Source organism: Anomaloglossus baeobatrachus, chromosome 5, assembly GCF_048569485.1.
Source record: "Anomaloglossus baeobatrachus isolate aAnoBae1 chromosome 5, aAnoBae1.hap1, whole genome shotgun sequence".
In the NCBI taxonomy this organism is placed as follows: domain Eukaryota; kingdom Metazoa; phylum Chordata; class Amphibia; order Anura; family Aromobatidae; genus Anomaloglossus; species Anomaloglossus baeobatrachus.
The window spans coordinates 491,070,029-491,092,624 of record NC_134357.1 but is presented as its reverse complement, the minus strand read 5'-3'; the positions used below and the strand labels follow the sequence as shown (position 1 = coordinate 491,092,624).

Below are 22,596 nucleotides of genomic sequence, written 5' to 3'. Positions count from 1 at the left end.
ATGGACTCTGCATTGTCTGTCAATGGTATTCAGAGGATTGCTGAATGCGTATTTCTTATGTATACATGTAATGTATAATGGATATCATTGTAAAGGGATACAGTAGTGTCTGTCACCCATAGGCTGCCATTGTGGAAATACATATATAGCAGAGTGCCATCCAATCTCCTCCACCTGCCTGCGCTTATTTCCTACAGTTTGTGCTAGTCTCTTCCGCTTGTTGGTGCCTGTCTGCTCCCACCCGTTTCTTGCCCCTGCTGAGTGCCCTCGTCCCTTCCCCCTGCTGAGTGCCCTCGTCCCTTCCCCCTGCTGAGTGCCCTCGTCCCTTCCCCCTGCTGAGGGCCCTCGTCCCTTCCCCCTGCTGAGGGCCCTCGTCCCTTCCCCCTGCCGAGGGCCCCCGTCCCTTCCCCCTGCCGAGGGCCCCCGTCCCTTCCCCCTGCCGAGGGCCCCCGTCCCTTCCCCCTGCCGAGGGCCCCCGTCCCTTCCCCCTGCCGAGGGCCCCCGCCCCTCCACCTGCTGACGCCCCTCCCCGCTCCCCTCCCCCTGCTGACGCCCCTCCCCGCTCCCCTCCCCCTGCTGACGGCCCTCCCCGCTCCCCTCCCCCTGCTGACGCCCCTCCCCGCTCCCCTCCCCCTGCTGACGGCCCTCACCGCTCCCCTCCCCCTGCTGACGGCCCTCACCGCTCCCCTCTCCCTGCTGACGGCCCTCACCGCTCCCCTCCCCCTGCTGACGGCCCTCACCGCTCCCCTCCCCCTGCTGACGGCCCTACCCCCCCTTCCCCCTGCTGATGGCCCTACCCCCCCTTCCCCCTGCTATCGGCCCTTCCCCCTGCCCCTTCCCCCTGCTGACAGCCCTGCCCCGGCGCCCGTCTCTTTCCCCCTGCCCCGGCGCCCATCTTCTCCTCCATGAATGATCTTAAGACTCAAACGTTTATTTGCCTTTTAGTCTGCCATTTTTTGTATACTTCATAGTAATCCGCTGTACAAATATGTCCTTTTTTACTTTTTCTCTTTGCCTAAGGGGTACTTCACACACAGCAAGATCGCTACTGAGATCGCTGCTGAGTCACGGTTTTTGGGACGCAGCAGTGACCTCATTAGCGATCTCGCTGTGTGTGACACTGAGCAGCGATCTGGCCCCTGCTGTGAGATCGCTGCTCGTTACACACAGTGCTGGTTCGTTTTTTTATTGTTGCTCTCCCGCTGATAAACACACATCGCTGTGTGTGACAGCGAGAGAGCAACAATCCTAAATATGCAAGGAGCAGGAGGCGGCGTCTGACAGCCTGCGGTAAGCTGTAACCAAGGTAAACATCGGGTAACCAAGGTGGTTACCCGATATTTACCTTCGTTACCAGCGTCTGCAGCTCTCACGCTGCCAGTGCCGGCTCCCTGCTCCCTGCACACGTAGCCGGAGGACACATCGGGTAAATAAGCAAAGGTTTGCTTATTAACCCGATTTGTGCTGTGGCTACGAGTGCAGGGAGCCAGCGCTAAGCGGTGTGCGCTGGTAACTAAGGTAAACATCGGGTAACCATACCCGATGTTTACCTTAGTTACCAGTGTCCGCAGCTTCCAGACGCCGGCTCCCTGCTTCCATGTCGCTGCTGGCTGGGGGCTGGTCATTGGTCGCTGGTGAGATCTGCCTGTTTGACAGCTCACCAGCGACCATGTAGCGACGCAGCAGCGATCCTGACCATGGCAGATCGCTGCTGCGTCACTAAAGTGTGACTGTACCCTAACACATCCCGGGAATTAGTGGCATGAGAAGACAGGTGTGAAAGAAACCGTACTTGTGCGACACTGTCGGGAGATGTTTTTGCTGTATGTGGCTCCCACTAGTGCTTACGTGGTTTGCAGCTTGTCACGAGTTTTGCTTTTATGCTGCAAAATAATGTATTGAAATTGTAGGATTTAACAAAATTAGCAGACAGGAAATGATTGACTTGTCCGTAGTAATTGGGTTCAGATGCCGTCGCTCGGGAGGCTTTGGGCTCATATGTGTTTGTTCCCTGTACTCACCCAGGTGCCCGAAGAACATGATGCAGAGAGCCAGGTCCGTAAGGAGCGCGAGTGGCGATTCCTGAGGAATGCCAAGGTCAGGAATGAAGCACAATGCCTCATACAGAAAGGTGAGACGCCCCGACATCCTGACAGCCATGAGTCCAATCTCCCGCACCTGTCTCTCTGCCTTCCCGGACTCCTGGCCATGAGGACTGGATTACACCCTCAGTATTAGATTCTTCTTTCCTGTGTGTCGAGATGAGATTTTAAGTGTCTGTGACTGTATTAACACGGCGCCTGTCCTGCCGAGCGCAGTTAATCTGAGCTGACAAGTGTCCAGTCCCGGATCAATATCCATCCTCCCGCAGCCAGCTCCATTTATTAATATGTGTGTGATGGAGAGATGCAGCCGGCGGGGGCAGCGGCAGCTCTGGCCTTGGGTCTGTGAGGAGCCAGAGAGTCCCAGTAGATAATGTCAGGAAGGAGTGAGTTTGCCTTCAGGAAATGAACTTTTTGTAATCGCTTTAGATTTGTCTTCTTTATCAGGCATCACTCGAATGGACGAACAGATCTTCATTAACCGCAATCCAGGAGTTCCCTCCGTGGTGAAGTTTCATCCATTCACGTCCTGCATCGCAGTTGCAGACAAAGACAGTATCTGGTAAGGTGATGAGTTGAAAGATACAGAGGCAGATATGGGACGATGACATTTATTTCATGGCTAGCTGGGCCCACATGGAGGGCAAACAACAGCCAGATGTCTGGACAATCATTTTGGAAAGAAAAAATGTGACCAAAGATTTTAGATATTGTTTGCCCGGTATCATGCATGCATCCTGAAGCTATGTCATCAGCGCCATTCACCTCTCGATACAGAAGTGTGACACAAAACCCCACAGGACCAAATGTCAACCACATCTCCATCCTGCTTCCCCTCAGCGGACTCATGCCTTTTAGTTCTAAATTGTAAGGTAGATGTCCAGAAAACCTCCTCTAAAGCAATAAGCAAATTAGGTACTTGATGCACAGTGGTCAAGGCCATATGGCCTAGATCAGCTTCTCTCTGTCAGTCTGGCCAATTACTTCTCCCACTGCCTTGATTGACAGCGTCAGGTTCGTTTACGCAAATCCTACTCCTTCGCTCACCATCACAGTGTTGGTGCTTGCACTTGTCTCCCAGTGTTTGGGCGTGCACTCGTCGCCCGATTGTTGGCAGGTACGTGCGCTGGTTGCCCCATTGTATGTGCATGCGCTCGTCTCCACATTGTTGGCAGGCGCGTGTACTCGTTGCCACACTTTATGTGCATGCTCTCGTCTCATTGTTGGCACATGTACTCATTGCCCCATTGTATGTGCATGCTTTTGTCATCCCATTGTTGGCACATGTGCTTGTCACCTCAATGTTGGCGTGTGCACTCGTAGTCGCATTGATAGCACGTGCACTAGTCATCCCAGTGTTGATGCCTGTCCTTATCAACCCAGTGTTGACGTGCGTTGTCCCATTGTTAGTGCATGCACTCATCGTCCCATTGTTGGCACGTGCACTCTTCACCCCAGCGTTGCCTCTTGCTCGTCCCTAGTGTTTGAGCATGTGTTCATCACCCCCAGTGTTTATACATGTGCTCAACACCCTTGTGTTGAAGCATGCGCTGGTCGCCCCAGTGTTGGTGCATGTGATCGTTGCCCCAGTGTTGGCAAATGCTCATCACCCTCAGTGTTGGCGCAGGTACCGGTCGCCCCAGTGTTGGCGCTGGTGCCGGTCGCCCCAGTGTTGGCGCTGGTGCCGGTCGCCCCAGTGTTGGCGCTGGTGCCGGTCGCCCCAGTGTTGGCGCTGGTGCCGGTCGCCCCAGTGTTGGCGCAGGTGCCGGTCACTCAATCCAGTAAGCTGGGGTGGAGCTGGCATGACTGATTGTAAGAGAATTTTCTGTGAACCCCACGACCACCTGTCCACGGTGCACCGAAGATGTAATTTGCATAATGTTATAAGGAAGGTTTTCTTAAGATCTAGTCCATGGATTTCAGATCTTTAAAGAACAGGATTTTTTGTAGGCAAGCTGCCCCACATTGGGATGTACTTAATTTATACCCCTCCCCCACACACAATACAATGCACCCTCCATTACCCCTCCCCCCACACACAATATTACCCCTCCCACCACACACAATATAATGCACCCCCCATTACCCTTCCCCCCACACACAATACAATACAACCCTCATCACTCCCTACACACACAAATTACACTGCCCCATCCCTACACACTCCTGCCCCCCCCCTCCCTCGGAATACAGTACTCCTCCTCTGCCTATCACAAAGCTGTGTTCCTTCAAAAATGTTCCCCGTTATGTGTCCTCAGCCCCTCCCCACTCATCCCCATTAATTAACCTGTTTCTTCAGCTCCTTCATGGAGCGCTCGCTTCTGGATGTCCCCTGTGTGGTGCCCGCAGCACTGTGATGATGTCATGTCAGCAATGTGCTGATATCATCACGTTGCTGCACGTCGGGGGCGGGGCCCAGTCCTGGCGCGCTGTTCAAATGTATTTACGTCTGAAAGACGCAAATACATTTGAATAGGAAGGAGGAAGCTCAAGCTGCGGTCACCGGCACCAGCTCTGCTGCGCTCCTCTGCAGTGTGTACATGCCGGGCACACAGCAGAGCCGGCACAGCGCGCTGCCTCCTGCTAGTGTGCCTGGCACGTACACACTGCTGAGGAGCGCGGCAGGGACAGCAGATACAGCGGCCCACTACACCGTGCCCCTGCTTCTAGGGGGGGCAGCTGCCCCCCCTGCATCTCACTGGGTACGGCCGCATCACATAGCAGGGAGCTCATTGGCTTACCTCTGACCCCGGAAGTGCAAGTGCTGGTATTTCCGGGGTCAATCAGCATCCTATGCCCGCAGTTTGTTTTTGCGTCTTAAAGACGCAGATACAAATAAATAGCGGTGCGACAACCCCCCCCCCCCCCCGCCTTCCCCCCCGAAAGCACAGCTGATTTATTAGACTGTCTTTACGGAGGGGGAGAGGGTGTGAAGAAAAAAAAAATGCTGACAGGTGTCTAGTGGCATGTATGGCCCTGGTGGTGGGGGCCCCCTTAGAAGCTCTTTTGGTGCGGGCCCCGGGGCTGGAGCCCCCCACCTGCCCCGCCTATAATTCGGCCCTGGTAATACCAATGTGCAATATGCCAAGTCTGATCCTTGGGAGACAGCTTGTAAAATGCATGCTCATACCTGGCACAAAAATTAGACCTATTGTATTTTTTTTTCCTATCCTGATGTTTACTTTTGTTCACTGGGTTTTCAGTTTCTGGGATTGGGAGAAGAATGAGAAGCTGGATTATTTTCATAATGGTAATCCTCGCTACACCCGGATTACAGCTATGGAATACCTGAATGGACAGGACTGCTCTCTGCTGCTAACCGCCACAGGTAAGATGGAGACGGGAGATTATCATCTGTGGTTACCACTGATCCGGGCTCCGCCGTCCTCCGGTATCATGACACCATCTCTAGAGGAAGTTGTAACAATTCACTTGTGTCAACAGATGATGGCGCCATACGAGTATGGAAGAACTTTGCTGATCTAGAGAAGAACCCGGAGATGGTCACCGCCTGGCAGGGGCTGTCCGATATGCTGCCAAGTACACGAGGTAACGCCAGGAACGCGCCAAGTTATGGATGGGAAGGTGCTCCATAAAGCAATTCGGATGCATAAATACTTTTTATGTTTTTTCTAAAAAGGAGGCCTAGCACGACGTGTCTCCATATACCTTGACCGTAGTAAGCAAGGAGGTAAGTTCACCTTGAGTTTTCAATGTCCGCTAAGAGAAAGCGAATTTTATAGGCAAGTTGTGTTCATTTTTTCCCTTTTGTATATGGAAACCATCAGTATGAAGACTTGCTCCTGCTGAATATTATATTCTTAATGCCCAGAACAGACCAGATCATTAACACGCAATGTAGTAATTGTACTGAAAGGAAAAGCTTAGATACAAGATCCGTCAACAGAATCTTGCTGATAGTTTCCAGATATCACCAGCCTTTTTTCAGCCTATGGCATATTAAGGCAAGGCTGAAAAAAAAACATTTTTTTCTGTTGAATCCAGCATCCAGGCATTGGTGACCCTTCTTTTTAATGGGTGCCATGTAATGGATGAACCCTTGTACTGATAGCAGACGACTGGGTTCCTGCAGCTGGACCCCTTAGTTCCTGCACTTAATCTGTGCATCGGATGCATTATACTATATTAACGTCCTACCTTCTCAGGGGCCGGGATGGTAGTAGACTGGGAGCAAGAAACGGGACTACTCGTCGCATCCGGGGACGTCCGTATCATCCGAATATGGGACACTGACCGAGAAATGAAAGTACAGGTGAGTGACCGCACTGAAAAAGGTAATGTTTCCATAGCTCCTTTAATCCACCCCATACAATCCAAAATTCCCATTGAACAATAACATTACTTCACATATTGTTCCAACAGCTGAATGTGTTTCCAGAAATATAAAGTATGGAAGAGGCAGGAAGGGTTAAGCTGAGAGAAAAGCTGTAGAGATGCAAATATCCAGATCTACGTCTTCCAGATGATATGTGTATTACTTTATATACCATTCATCCTGACCGCATGTAATCTCTCCTCAGGACATTCCCACCGGAGCGGACAGCTGTGTGACCAGCCTATCATGTGACTCCCATCGCTCCCTCATTGTGGCCGGCCTGGGGGACGGCACGGTCCGGATCTTTGATCGCAGGATGTCACAGAACGATTGGTATTGTCCTGTAGAAGTCAAAGTAAAATAAGAGCCTAAAATCTGATAGGTTCTCCTTAAGTCATACACCGTATCCCAGTTAAAAAAAATAAATTGCAGCCTTTGTAACACTCCGATCTATCAAAATATAAAATTCTTCAAACCTTACGATAAATAGCGGAATAAAAAAATGTCAAAATTGATGTTTTTCAGGTTGCTGCATTTTTCCTAAAAAATGCATGAAAAAGAGATCAAAAAATCTATCGTACCCTAAAGACACCATCAATAAAATCAGCAGTTCCATCTATCAATAAAAAAAAAAAGTTACAGGTCTCCCAATACGGCGACAAAAATAAATATCTCGCTCTCTCTCTGTATATGTATGTATGTATGTATGTGTATGTGTACGTGTATATGTATATATATATATATATATATATATATATATATATATATATAATATATGTTTGCATATGTGTGTGTGTGCGTATATATATATATATATATATATATATATATATATATATATATATATATGATAGAGATGTATATATACCGTATTTTTCGTTTTATAAGACGCATCCCAAATTCAGAGCAAGAAAAGGTCAGAAAAAAAAAATGGGGTCCGTCTTGTAATCTGGTGGTGTCTTACCGGAGGGGTCAGTAGCGGTGGTGGAGGAAGCTGGGTTGATGCGGAGTCTGGGGCTCGAGCTTCAGCGGAGGCTGGTGCTGCCGTGCTTGGGCTTTGGCTGCGGACAGTGAGCGATTCAAAGAAATAATGACCGGAGTCAGCGCAGATTGAGCTCTAAGCTCAATGGCAAGTCGAGATCTCATCCGCATAAGCACCACCTCCGGGTGTCATTTTCCTGAAGTCCGCTGGAGGGAGATCTGTGGGCCAGATGCGGACCCTGCGCAGATCAGAGCTTGAGCCGAGAGCTCCAACTGCACAGGCGCCGACTCGGGGCGGCATTATTTGAAGTTCTCACCACCTGACCCGCAGCACCGCAACATTCCCCCAGCCCACTTTGACCCCTCTTCACCACCCCAGTAAGCTACAATCAGATTTTAAGATGCACCCCTCAGTTTCCTCCCAAATGTTTGGGACAAAAAGTGCATTTTATAATCTGAAACATATAGTATATATAATTTGTTGTTTTTTTATCTGGAGCCCTTATGGAATTTATCTTGATTTTTACTACATTAAATAGTGAAGTCATTTAACACTACAACTTGCCCCACAAAAAAAAAAGCTGTCAACAAAAAAAAAAAAAAACAGTTATGGTTCTTGGAAAAAAAGAAAAAAAATGTACCGTTCATGAAGGTTTTAGGTGGTCGGACGGACACAGAGAGCTAAAGGCACGCTCCTAGAGATGAGCAGCACCAGAATTAGCTGACAGCTGGCTATTCCCAGAGCCGTACACAATAATTCGATCCATGGGAATAGTGAAGAGATGCGGTAACTGTCCATTGTAAAACCAGACACTAAACTAAATCCACATTGGACTAAGTTGTAATACCAGACACATCCTATGCTACAGAGTGGCGCTGTTTATAGGAAAATCTGACCTTTTTTTTCCGGAGACTTTTGTGCCGCAGCTATCTGACAACCCCTTCTTTGTATTTTCAGCCGAGTCATGACCTATCGGGAGCACACTTCTTGGGTGGTAAAAACCCATATCGAAACACAAGCACAAGGACACATCTTGAGCGTCAGGTACAAGATCCATTTTAGGGAGGGGTTTCTTTTGATAATCGCACGTTTTCTCATTTCTGATATTTTACGGTATAATATCCAATCTTGTCCATGCCCAGTGTCAACGGTGATGTGCGAAGCTTTGACCCCAGACTAACGGAATCGATAAACACGCTACAGATTGTCAAAGGTCTGACGGCTCTTGACTACCATCCAATGGCCAACCTGTTTGCTGGGTAAGTCGTAGATCCATTACCTGGCTTGTGCGAGCCCGTGCTATATACCCTATGTACCAGTCTTATGGTTTCCTCTCTGTTTTTTAGTGGTTCTATGAACCAGTTTATTGCTATCTACAATGGTGGCGGAGAGCTGATCAGTAACATTAAATACTATGATGGATTCATGGGCCAAAGAATTGGGGCCATCAGCTGCTTGGCTTTCCATCCTCACTGGGTAAGTGTCTCCTGCAGTAGTTAGCTTGTGGCTGGACATGGCCTAGGTCCAAAGGTGGACATATCTATCATCGGTACAGCCTGTGCAGACGCACAGGGGCCTAAGAGTTAAGGGGGCCCATTTCCACTTCCAAAGCAAATGGGATTGTGCACTATGATGTGCTATTGGACTGCAAATGGCCCATTTACTATTCTTGCACAGGGGCCTTTTCCATCTGTGTTTGCCAGTGCCTAGGTCAAGATAATTCTTCTAGCACACACTTTCGAGACGTTTTTCTCTTGGTCATAATCCATATATTCATGCTGCAAACATTTTATTTAGTTGTTGTTTTAATCACCCTGACAATATACTTCCGTCAGTCAGCCAACTGCAATTCCTCCATACATATGAACACACAGTTTAACGGAGTGTGCAGGTTTTTTTGTAGGGAGATGCTTGGTTTGGGCAGGACTGCAATTGGGCATGTAGAAATTCAACATGTCCAATCTTTTTTTTTTTTTTAATTCTTACCCCCAAACGTGTCAAATGAATGTTGGTCACACATGCTGTACACACTATATGATTAGCTGATCCTTACAAAATGTATATGCCTACCATACAATAGGTTCCTTTAAGATCTAGTCCAGAAAATAATCCACTATATGTTATTCCTTCAGTCAGAATGGTCACCACTTGTATATCAACAATTTCACTCATGGAATTAGGCATAATTTTGCATAACTGTCCAGACACTGGTTTCACCAGCTTCGGTTCTTCAGGGGCTTGTACCCTGATTTAGCAGAACTACAATGTTGTGTCCTTTCTTTGTCGCTCCATTGGGAGACCCAGACAATTGGGTGTATAGGCTATGCCTCCGGAGGCCGCACAAAGTATTACACTTAAAAGTGTTAAGCCCCTCCCCTTCTGCCTATACACCCCCCATGCTCCCACGGGCTCCTCAGTTTTTTGCTTTGTGCGAAGGAGGTCAGACACGCACGCACAGCTCCACAGATTGGTCAGCAGCAGCTGCTGACCATGTCGGATGGAAGAAAAGTGGGCCCATATAGAGCCCCCAGCATGCTCCCTTCTCACCCCACTCTTGTCGGTGGTGTTGTAAGGTTGAGGTATCCATTGCGGGTACGGAGGCTGGAGCCCACATGCTGTTTTCCTTCCCCATCCCCCTCAGGGCTCTGGGTGAAGTGGGATCCTATCGGTCTCCAGGCACTGAGACCGTGCTTCATCCACAACTCCTGTGGAGCCTGCTGGATAGGAGCCGGGTATCGTTCAGGGACATGGCCCTGCTACTTGGAGGTACTCTGTATCCCTGTGGGGACAGCGCACAGCAACACTCCAGCTTTGCTGGGTGTGCTAGTGCACCGGGGACCACGGCGCTGACCGGGTTAATATGTGCCATTACACACTCAGCGTTGCTGAGTGTGTTTATGTATAGGGACTGCCGCACTGACCGCCGCGGCCATGGAAACACTGCGGCGCGGCTGGGACTTGTAGTGCGCCGGGGACTTTCACGCCGGCCGCGCTTTTACGGCGGCCGCGTTTATTACTAGAGTCCCCGGCTTTTTGCGGCCTAGTTTCCTTTCCTCCCGCCCACAGCCCTGACAGGCAGGGGAAGGGCGGGACGCTGCACAGAACGAGCAGCACTGAGGGCTGGAGCATGCTTTGCATACTCCACCCCCCTCACTGTGCACAGTGCGGGCACCAGTTCCCGCACTTTCTGGGTCACGCCCACGGCTCCCTCCTCTCCTCAGGACGCCGGCAGCCATTCCTGTCAGCTCCTCGGACGCAGCAGAGGGGGACAAAGTCTGGGAGACCCAGGCAGGGACTCTGGTGGCCTCACAACCGCTTTAGGCGGGTGGTAAGCAGCACCTGTGGTGCTAGCCCCATTGTGCAGTAGTGTAACATTATATGTTTATGGTATATATGTTTTACACTGTATGGTGCACAGTTGATTTCTGGCTATATACCCTATTGTGTTACTCAGGGAAGATAATAGCATGGCACCCACGAAAGGCAGGGGTGCCAAAACACAGGCTTATTATGTTGCCTGCGCCGCATGTACGACCCCGCTACCGGCAGGTTCCACTGACCCTCATTGTGTGCACTGTTCGGCCCCTGTGGCACTTACTCAGCCGGAGCCTCTGCTAAGAGGGGCCCAGGGGGAGCCACCTGCTAACACTGTTCAGGTGACGGGGACGGAGTTTGCAAAACTCTCTGAGACTATGGCTAAGATACTAGAAGCCTTGCAGTCCAGGCCGGTATCTCAGCACAGGGACTCTGTTGAATCTTTGTTCCCTGGCCCACCTCAGCTGGACCAACAATGTCCTCCCGGGGTATCTCATGGATCCCAGGCTGAGGGTTCTGACACAGACCCCAGCCCCAGACCGACTAAGCGAGCTCGCTTAGATTTTCCCTCGACATCATCATATTGTGCAGGGTCTCAGAGGGGGGAATCTCTGGTTGATGATGCGGAGACAGCTGATCAGGATTCTGATCCTGAGGCCGCTCTCAATCTTGATACTCCGGACGGGGACGCCATAGTGAACGACCTTATTGCGTCCATCAATCGTATGTTGGATATTTCTCCCTCAGCTCCTCCGGTGGAGGAGTCAGCTTCTCAGCAGGAGAAATTCCGTTTCAGGTTTCCCAAGCGTACACCGAGTATGTTTCTGGACCACTCTGATTTCAGAGAGGCAGTCCAGAATCACCATGCTTGTCCAGATAAGCGTTTTTTTTTCTAAGCGCCTTAAGGATACACGTTATCCTTTTCCCCCTGACGTGGTCAAAAGTTGGGCTCAGTGTCCCAAAGTGGATCCTCCAATCTCCAGACTGGCAGCTAGATCCATACTTGCAGTGGAAGATGGGGCTTCACTCAAAGATGCCACTGACAGGCAGATGGAGCTCTGGTTGAAATCCATCTATGAAGCTATCGGCGCTTCTTTTGCCCCAGCGTTCGCAGCCGTATGGGCGCTACAAGCTATCTCAGCAGGTCAAGCGCAAATTGACGCAGCCACACGCACGTCCGCGCCACAGGTGGCGTCCATAACCACTCAGACGTCGGCATTTGCGTCTTACGCTATTAATGCTGTCCTGGACTCTGCGAGCCGTACTGCGGTTGCAGCCGCCAATTCGGTGGTACTCCGCAGGGCCTTGTGGCTACGGGAATGGAAGGCAGATTCTGTTTCCAAAAAGCGCTTAACCAGTTTGCCAATTTCTGGCGACCGATTGTTTGGCGAGCGTTTGGATGAAATCATCAAACAATCCAAGGGAAAGGATACATCCTTACCCCAGCCCAAACCGAACATACCCCAACAGAGGAAGGGGCAGTCGAGGTTTCGGTCCTTTCGGGGCGCGGGCAGGTCCCAATTCTCCTCGTCCAAAAGGCCTCAGAAAGATCAAAGGAACTCTGACGCATGGCGGTCTAAGTCACGTCCTAAAAAGGGCACCGGAGGTGCCGCTACCAAAGCGGCTTCCTCATGACTTTCGGCCTCCTCACTCCGCATCTTCAGTCGGTAGCAGGCTCTCCCGCTTTTGCGACGCCTGGCTGCCACGGGTAAAAGACCGTTGGGTGAGAGACATTCTGTCTCACGGTTACAAGATAGAGTTCACCTCTCGTCCCCCGACTCGATTCTTCAGGTCATCCCCGCCTCCCGAGCGAGCCGAGGCTCTTCTGCAGGCGCTGGGCACTCTGAAGGCAGAAGGAGTGGTGGTCCCTGTTCCTCTTCAGCAACAGGGCCACGGTTTTTACTCCAACTTGTTTGTGGTCCCAAAGAAGGACGGGTCTTTCCGTCCTGTCCTGGACCTGAAATTTCTCAACAAACACGTAAAGACCAGGCGGTTCCGGATGGAATCCCTCCGCTCCGTCATCGCCTCAATGTCCCAAGGAGATTTCCTTGCATCGATCGATATCAAAGATGCTTATCTCCACGTACCGATTGCTCCAGAGCACCAGCGATTCTTGCGCTTCGCCATAGAAAACGAACACCTGCAGTTCGTGGCACTGCCGTTCGGCCTGGCAACAGCCCCACGGGTTTTCACCAAGGTTATGGCTACTGTAGTAGCGGTCCTCCACTCTCAGGGTCACTCGGTGATCCCTTACTTGGACGATCTCCTGGTCAAGGCACCCTCTCAAGAGGCATGCCAACACAGCCTCGACGCTACCCTGGAGACTCTCCAGAGTTTCGGGTGGATCATCAATTTTCCAAAGTCAAATCTGACACCGGCCCAATCGCTCACATACCTTGGCATGGAGTTTCATACCCTCTCAGCGATAGTGAAGCTTCCGCTGATCAAGCAGCGGTCACTACAGACAGGGGTATAATCTCTCCTTCAAGGCCAGTCACACCCCTTGAGGCGCCTCATGCACTTCCTGGGGAAGATGGTGGCAGCAATGGAGGCAGTTCCTTTCGCGCAGTTTCACCTGCGTCCTCTTCAATGGGACATCCTACGCAAATGTGACAGGAAGCCGACGTCCCTCGACAGGAACGTCTCCCTCTCTCAGGCGACCAAAGCTTCCCTTCGGTGGTGGCTTCTTCCCACTTCATTATCGAAGGGGAAATCCTTCCTACCCCCATCCTGGGAGGTGGTCACGACGGACGCGAGTCTGTCAGGGTGGGGAGCGGTTTTTCTCCACCACAGGGCTCAGGGTACGTGGACCCAGCAAGAGTCCTCGCTTCAGATCAATGTTCTGGAAATACGGGCAGTGTATCTTGCCCTGAAAGCGTTCCAGCAGTGGCTGGAAGGCAAGCAGATCAGAATTCAGTCGGACAATTCCACAGCGGTGGCATACATCAACCACCAAGGCGGCACACGCAGTCGGCAAGCCTTCCAGGAAGTCCGGCGGATTTTGATGTGGGTGGAAGCCACGGCCTCCACCATCTCTGCAGTTCACATTCCAGGCGTGGAAAACTGGGAAGCAGATAATCTCAGTCGCCAGGGCATGGACGCAGGGGAATGGTCCCTTCACCCGGACGTGTTTCAGGAGATCTGTTGCCGCTGGGGGGTGCCGGACGTCGACCTCATGGCGTCCCGGCACAACAACAAGGTACCGACGTTCATGGCACGGTCTCAAGATCCCAGAGCTCTGGCGGCAGACGCCTTAGTTCAGGATTGGTCGCAGTTTCAGCTCCCTTATGTGTTTCCTCCGCTGGCACTGTTGCCCAGAGTGTTACGCAAGATCAGGGCCGACTGCCGCCGCGTCATCCTCGTCGCTCCAGACTGGCCGAGGCGGTCGTGGTACCCGGATCTGTGGCATCTCACGGTCGGCCAACCGTGGGCACTACCAGACCGACCAGACTTGCTATCTCAAGGGCCGTTTTTCCATCTGAATTCTGCGGCCCTCAACCTGACTGTGTGGCCATTGAGTCCTGGATCCTAGCGTCTTCAGGGTTATCTCAAGACGTCATTGCCACTATGAGACAGGCTAGGAAACCAACGTCCGCCAAGATCTACCACAGGACGTGGAAAATTTTCCTGTCGTGGTGCTCTGCTCAGGCTTTTTCTCCCTGGTCTTTTGCCTTGCCCACTTTTCTGTCCTTCCTTCAATCTGGACTGGAAAAGGGTTTGTCGCTCGGCTCCCTTAAGGGACAAGTCTCAGCGCTCTCTGTGTTTTTCCAGAAGCGCCTAGCCAGACTTCCACAGGTACGCACGTTCCTGCAGGGGGTTTGTCACATCGTTCCTCCTTACAAGCGGCCGTTAGAACCCTGGGATCTGAACAGGGTGCTGATGGTTCTTCAGAAACCACCATTCGAGCCAATGAGAGATATTTCTCTCTCACGCCTTTTGCAGAAAGTGGTTTTTCTAGTAGCAGTCACTTCACTTCGGAGAGTGTCTGAGCTAGCAGCGCTGTCATGCAAAGCCCCTTTCCTGGTTTTTCACCAGGACAAGGTGGTTCTGCGTCCGGTTCCGGAATTTCTCCCTAAGGTGGTATCCCCCTTTCATCTCAATCAGGATATCTCCTTACCTTCTTTTTGTTCTCATCCAGTTCACCAATGTGAAAAGGATTTGCACTTGTTAGATCTGGTGAGAGCACTCAGACTCTACATTTCTCGTACGGCGCCCCTGCGCCGCTCGGATGCACTCTTTGTCCTTGTCGCTGGCCAGCGTAAAGGGTCACAGGCTTCCAAATCAACCTTGGCTCGGTGGATCAAGGAGCCAATTCTCGAAGCCTACCGTTCGGCTGGGCTTCCGGTTCCCTCAGGGCTGAAGGCCCATTCTACCAGAGCCGTGGGCGCGTCCTGGGCTTTGAGGCACCAGGCTACGGCTCAGCAGGTGTGTCAGGCGGCTACCTGGTCGAGCCTGCACACTTTCACGAAACACTATCAGGTGCATACCTATGCTTCGGCGGATGCCAGCCTAGGTAGACGAGTCCTTCAGGCGGCGGTTGCCCACCTGTAGGAAGAGGCCGTTTTACGGCTCTCTTACGAGGTATTATTTTACCCACCCAGGGACTGCTTTTGGACGTCCCAATTGTCTGGGTCTCCCAATGGAGCGACAAAGAAGAAGGGAATTTTGTTTACTTACCGTAAATTCCTTTTCTTCTAGCTCCAATTGGGAGACCCAGCGCCCGCCCCTGTTTTTTTGTGTACACATGTTGTTCATGTTGAATGGTTTCAGTTCTCCGATATTCCTTCGGATTGAAGTTACTTTAAACCAGTTTATAATTCTTTTTCCTCCTTCTTGCTTTTGCACCAAAACTGAGGAGCCCGTGGGAGCACGGGGGGTGTATAGGCAGAAGGGGAGGGGCTTAACACTTTTAAGTGTAATACTTTGTGCGGCCTCCGGAGGCATAGCCTATACACCCAATTGTCTGGGTCTCCCAATTGGAGCTAGAAGAAAAGGAATTTACGGTAAGTAAACAAAATTCCCTTCTTTTGTGCTTGCACTTCTTTACGTCCTCTACAGGTAAATGTTGGGAATACTATTCCCAATTCCACAGGTGAACCTATAGTGGATTACTTTCCGTATAGAAGTTGCTTTTTGAGCGACTGCGAGTGTGACTGTGTTTGGAAAATCTCCAGCACATAGTCTCTAGGATTTTCAGATACCTAGATTCTTTTAAAGAGGTAGGTCTTGCACATTTTTTTTTTCTCAAAAATCTCCCATATCTCCAAATCTGCCATATCCTTCAAAACGTGTTAGCAGTGAAATGAAGGAAGTGAAGATAGAAAGACTATTCCTCAGATTTCCATAGCTGGCAGAACTGGCAGATAAAGTAGTTAAGGTTTGTGGTTATCAAGTAAACAGAAGCCAAAATCCAGAATCTCATCTCTCTCCGGTGACCACACTACTGCTTGCGTTGGCTACAAATCTTCAGTACCGCCACGCCCAACCCTTGATGATGCACCCACCTCCCTGCCATTCAGAGGAGAGGCTGTGGTTGTAGTTAGTCAGGGAGCCTGCCTGTGAACTTCGAGCTTCCAGAATGGGCCCAAATTATAAAGATCGTAACTGAATTTTGTGTTTTTCTTTAGACTTTTTCTGTTTGATCACATCTAAACCCTTTCTCACTTTTTGTTTCTCTGCCCCACAGCCTCACCTAGCCGTCGGCAGTAACGATTACTACATGTCTATATATTCAATGGAGAAGCGAATGAGATAGCCACTGGACGAGAGACACAAGGAATGGCCTCTTGGCTTCTTCTCCTAATCTTCCTGTTTTTTTGGACAAGAATCTTGACCTTACGTGGTGATGAAGATGATGATGACATTCAAATGCTGCTTCTTAGAACCTGAAGACCTCTCTGAATGGAATACGTTAATGAACCAATGACAGAACTATATGAAAATTCCCGGTCTTATCCCTTCTAATCCTTAGACTTTTTTGTGTTTGATTTTTGTTTTCTTTTAAAGCATTCAATCAGAGGGGAGGGAGGGATACTTGATATACGTCGTGTACAACCACCTCAAATTTGACATAGCGAGCAGGATAATTTTACGTGATGCCTGGTTTGAATCCTTACTTGTGCTACTGATGGTTTGGGCTTGTGCACATGTAGCATTTTTGATGGGGATTTTTTTCTGTGCCAAAAAACTAAGCATTTTATAGTAAGAGCAAAACGAATAACATTTCTAGAATCTCATTCACACGGTGCATTTTTTTTCCTTGCGTTCTTTGACCTGAGGTTTTGCTTTTTAAAAAGTGTTGCCTGTCAGTTCTTTCAGCGTTTTTACCCTCTGAAATCAAAATGGTTAAGCAATGAAAAACCACAAGCAATTTCCTTTGTGTTTTTTTTTTTACCATAGTCTACGGTTTTTCATGCAGAAAAAAAATGCACTTCTATGTGTGAATATACCTTATTCCTGCCGCTGATCCATAACTTGCCCCGGGGGCACTTGGGTGATTTTTATGTAAATGATTCCAGGAAAAGGGCACCTCCCAGAAGAGTCACTAAAGGATCTGATAAGTTGTCTCGGAGCCTCCACACACACAACTTCCGAGTCCGCCTTGGTGATCAAGGAGGCTTCAACTAAACCAGCATTTTCTTATTCACGACAACACTGATCTTCAAGCTCCCTTTTATCCTTGTACTTCATTCAGGGAAATGGGGAGAGAATCCTAATACTGAGGAAGGAATTTTATCACTGCTTACACATACCTGCCACATTTTCATTTGTGGGGGCAGTAGGATGGGGGGGGGGGGGGGGTCCATCTAGGGGGCTTCAGTTATAGTAATGGGAGCATTGAGTTACATTTTATGACCACTGGTGTTATATTAACACAGTGCGTTTCACAGTATAAAGCATCTTCGGCCGGGCGACCGTGCGTCTTCGGCCGCGCGACCGTGCGTCTTCGGCCGGGCGACCGTGCGTCCTCGGACATACTACATCGGAGCGCAGTATCGGACACATTATGCCTTTTTTGGTGACGCTACGTTTTTTGGAGTGTTTCTTTATAACCTTCTGTGTACCATAATTTTCTATCAAAGCTTTGGCTGAGTCACCTATTCATCCAGTACGGCCCATGGCTCCCAGTCACTTTGCACTATGTCACCAAATCCTCTTTCGTTCTAGACTGGCCTTTTTTGTTGTTTACACTATTTTAACGAAATCTCTGGTTTTTAAAAAAAAAAAAAAAGAAAAAACAAAAAAGAAAAGACTGGACGGTTCTCCGGCGTCCACAAGAGAGTGCAACGTACTCCCGACACCTGGAAGGAGGTTGCGATGGCGCTCTGACTTGGATTGACCTATATAATATATACACATGTATATTTTTTTTTTCTTCACACTGTGCATCGTGAGTAGGACAATATGAAGTTTTTGCCTATTTATTTGAACACCACGAAACGAGAAGAGGAGGAGGAGGGTGCGTCCTATAGGATTGTATGGGGATTATTGGAGGAACATTCATTAAATATTAATAAAACCAGGGAAACGCATTTCTGTGTCTTTTGTCAGAGGAAAACTCTTTGGGAGATGAGCTTAGAATGGCGAAATTAAGTCTTTTTAATCCTGCTGTATGGAGATGAGCCAGGCGGCCCCCCAGACTCAGACTGGCAAGCAAGAAGGGGTGCAATGTGAGCTGTTTTGTATTCTACGTCAAGATCTGAGAACGTGTTGCCAAGGAGACATGCGGAATTTTATTAAGTAGACACCAATGAAACTTTGTACAAAAATTCTTCTTCCAATGTTAAACGGCTATTTGTATGGATGGCTGAGTGTTACTTATTAATAGGACTGGTGATCTGTAAATAAAATTGTTTTTTCCACCATATCCTGGTGATGGCGCTGTTGCATCCATTTGGAACTCCTCTCTGGGACGTGGGGTGCTGGCCATACAGAAATGCACCAGCCTAAAAAAATATACAATAAATAGTGATGTATAGCCCCAGCACTCAAATGAAAGCAAGAAAACTTTTTTTTATGCAAGTGGATTTATTATTGACACATTGCAAAGTGAACCTCAACAAGAGCAACGCCACCGACGTTTCGGCGTAGAGCCTTTCTCAAGGTAGTTGCCTGACAAGGTGTGAGAACAACAATAGTGAATGTATATATACACAGGTGATACACAAATTCTATACAGAATATATACAAGTATATACAAAATGGTACACAAAGAGTAACATGTACACCATGTACAAGAACAGGGTAACGTGGGGCACAACGGACGACCGGAATGGACAAATGGAAGTAAGGTTCCTCACATTTGCAGAATGTGCTCTAATAACATATGAGAGATATGAGACAAATTAGTTTAAGCACAATATGACAATATGTACCTCAGGAGAACAGGACAAATGAACGGTCAGGTAAATACATAAGCCGTTATCAATATCCTAGGATGTTGTTAAGACAAAATGCATAGGGTTGTACAATGGTGGTAGTCACTGTAGGTCATGTACGCGAAAAGAACAAAGAGGAAAAAGCATAGGAGAAAAGGAAAAAGGGAAAAACAGGAGGGAGAGAAAGAAAGAGGGAAAAAAGGAAATGGGAGTCCACAGCTGGTGAGGGGAACGATATCTGGACTACAGGGTTACAGGAGGCTTTCTGTAACCCTGTAGTCCAGATATCGTTCCCTATGGGCATTTCCCCTCACCAGCTGTGGACTCCCATTTCCTTTTTCCTCTTTCTTTCTCTCCCTCCTGTTTTTCCCTTTTTCAATTCATGAGGAATGAACGACGTGCGTGCGATGAACGTTTTACCGTTCAATCGCAATCGCACGTAGCTGTTACATGCTACAATGTAACTTACAATTCCGGATGTGCGTTACTTACGACGTGACCCCCCCGACACATCGTAAGATATATTGTAGTGTGTAAAGCGGGATCAAGAAAGGCAAATTGTCCTTCAAATTGACATCACAATTGTCCAGAGGGCGGAGCCTTCATGTGAAGTGTCCTGGACTCTTTAAACTCAATGCCCCATAACCCCTCCCCTCCGCAGTGAGTGACGGCTCCAGTGTCCAATCAGAAGACATCTAGAGCCATTGAAGTTTAATGCCTAATCAATTTGTCATAGGAGATAAGCCCCTGCCAAATATCTGTTTCCCTCTCCATGCTCAGAGTATACTTTTGCTCAGCCAGCCTGCACGTGCATGTGTATGGATGGGGAATGGGGTCAGGAGCCTGGACTGCTCTGTGATGTGTATATATGACTACTAGAAAATTGTGATTGCTGACAAGACTCCAGATTGGAAACGTCATTATCTCTTGGCCATGCGCTGCAGAAGGTGATGTGTCACAAAGGCTGAGTTAAAACACATTTCATATTTATTCATGTCAAGCTGCAGCTCTGCTGACTGATTAGAATATGATACAGCGAGATTGGCATGCTAATGAGCGTGACTATTATGCTAATCAGGCACCTGGGCGGAGCCATGCCTCTTCGACATCCTCTCCTCTGTATCCGCAATGCAATGGAGAAAAAGCCTAAGTGAAGGAGGCAAAGGGAGAAATGGATTTGTCTATGTATATAATGTGTGTGTGTGTGTGTGTGTGTGTGTGTGTGTGTATATGTATGTGTGTGTGTGTGTGTGTATGTATGTGTATATATATATATACAGTTAGGTCCAGAAATATTTGGACAGTGACACAATTTTCACGAGTTGGGCTCTGCATGCCACCACATTGGATTTGAAATGAAACCTCTACAACAGAATTCAAGTGCAGATTGTAACGTTTAATTTGAAGGTTTGAACAAAAATATCTGATAGAAATTGTAGGAATTGTACACATTTCTTTCCAAACACTCCACATTTTAGGAGGTCAAAAGTAATTGGACAAATAAACCAAACCCAAACAAAATATTTTTATTTTCAATATTTTGTTGCGAATCCTTTGGAGGCAATCACTGCCTTAAGTCTGGAACCCATGGACATCACCAAACGCTGGGTTTCCTCCTTCTTAATGCTTTGCCAGGCCTTTACAGCCGCAGCCTTCAGGTCTTGCTTGTTTGTGGGTCTTTCCGTCTTAAGTCTGGATTTGAGCAAGTGAAATGCATGCTCAATTGGGTTAAGATCTGGTGATTGACTTGGCCATTGCAGAATGTTCCACTTTTTTGCACTCATGAACTCCTGGGTAGCTTTGGCTGTATGCTTGGGGTCATTGTCCATCTGTACTATGAAGCGCCGTCCGATCAACTTTGCGGCATTTGGCTGAATCTGGGCTGAAAGTATATCCCGGTACACTTCAGAATTCATCCGGCTACTCTTGTCTGCTGTTATGTCATCAATAAACACAAGTGACCCAGTGCCATTGAAAGCCATGCATGCCCATGACATCACGTTGCCTCCACCATGTTTTACAGAGGATGTGGTGTGCCTTGGATCATGTGCCGTTCCCTTTCTTCTCCAAACTTTTTTTCTTCCCATCATTCTGGTACAGGTTGATCTTTGTCTCATCTGTCCATAGAATACTTTTCCAGAACTGAGCTGGCTTTATGAGGTGTTTTTCAGCAAATTTAACTCTGGCCTGTCTATTTTTGGAATTGATGAATGGTTTGCATCTAGATGTGAACCCTTTGTATTTACTTTCATGGAGTCTTCTCTTTACTGTTGACTTAGAGACATATACACCTACTTCACTGAGAGTGTTCTGGACTTCCGTTGATGTTGTGAACGGGTTCTTCTTCACCAAAGAAAGTATGCGGCGATCATTCACCACTGTTGTCATCCGTGGACGCCCAGGCCTTTTTGAGTTCCCAAGCTCACCTGTCAATTCCTTTTTTCTCAGAATGTACCCGACTGTTGATTTTGCTACTCCAAGCATGTCTGCTATCTCTCTGATGGATTTTTTCTTTTTTTTCAGCCTCAGGATGTTCTGCTTCACCTCAATTGAGAGTTCCTTAGACCGCATGTTGTCTGGTCACAGCAACAGCTTCCAAATGCAAAACCACACACCTGTAATCAACCCCAGACCTTTTAACTACTTCATTGATTACAGGTTAACGAGGGAGACGCCTTCAGAGTTAATTGCAGCCCATAGAGTCCCTTGTCCAATTACTTTTGGTCCCTTTAAAAAGAGGAGGCTATGTATTACAGAGCTATGATTCCTAAACCCTTTCTCCGATTTGGATGTGAAAACTTTCATATTGCAGCTGGGAGTGTGCACTTTCAGCCCATATTATATATATAATTGTATTTCTGAACATGTTTTTGTAAACAGCTAAAATAACAAAACTTGTGTCACTGTCCAAATATTTCTGGACCTAACTGTATACTGCGTGTGTGTATGTATGTGTATATATATAATATATATATGCATATACATATATCTGTCTGTATATACAGTGTGTCCACTCATATCCTGTCCACCGCCATTAACTTGAGAACAGTGGCAGCTATAGGCATAGAAGTGGTGTCTAGGTATAGTAAAGTAGCCATGCGCTACGCAATGAAACCACCTATAGCGCCACCTGGGGGAAAACTGAGTTAAGATTTTTATTTCAAAAACGGAACGAGATAGAGAAAAAAAAGTGAATTACAAAGTTGTAGGGCATCGTCAATTCAATACGAGTCCACACCTTGCATACAGAAATCCTATGATTAGAACGTATAAAACTCACAAGGCTGCGGACGTCAATCGGTACCTCATGGAGACCTTCCTACAAGTCATTGGGTATGGTGGCTGCGCAGAGTGGCCTCCACGCTCACCTGACCTCACCTCAGTGGACTTTTCTGTAAGGTCACATCAAACAGCAGGTGTATGCAACCCCTCCACCAACATTGCAGGACCTACGATGACGCATCACAGATGCTTGTGAAAACG

The 22,596-nt window shown here is 48.4% G+C and overlaps 1 protein-coding gene across 1 annotated transcript in view; it reads left to right on the top strand.

The window, feature by feature from the left end:
- Positions 1-17,528, top strand: part of RPTOR (regulatory associated protein of MTOR complex 1) — a 364,764-nt gene extending 347,236 nt beyond the window's left edge. The window contains exons 13-23 of the mRNA XM_075351789.1: positions 2,026-2,131; positions 2,550-2,664; positions 5,306-5,430; positions 5,547-5,651; positions 5,743-5,793; positions 6,269-6,375; positions 6,644-6,771; positions 8,378-8,464; positions 8,563-8,679; positions 8,767-8,896; positions 16,422-17,528. Coding sequence (XP_075207904.1) covers positions 2,026-2,131; positions 2,550-2,664; positions 5,306-5,430; positions 5,547-5,651; positions 5,743-5,793; positions 6,269-6,375; positions 6,644-6,771; positions 8,378-8,464; positions 8,563-8,679; positions 8,767-8,896; positions 16,422-16,490 — 1,140 coding nt within the window. The 3' untranslated portion in view covers positions 16,491-17,528. The remainder of the gene's footprint in view (positions 1-2,025; positions 2,132-2,549; positions 2,665-5,305; positions 5,431-5,546; positions 5,652-5,742; positions 5,794-6,268; positions 6,376-6,643; positions 6,772-8,377; positions 8,465-8,562; positions 8,680-8,766; positions 8,897-16,421) is intronic.
- Positions 17,529-22,596: the final 5,068 nt, after the last annotated feature.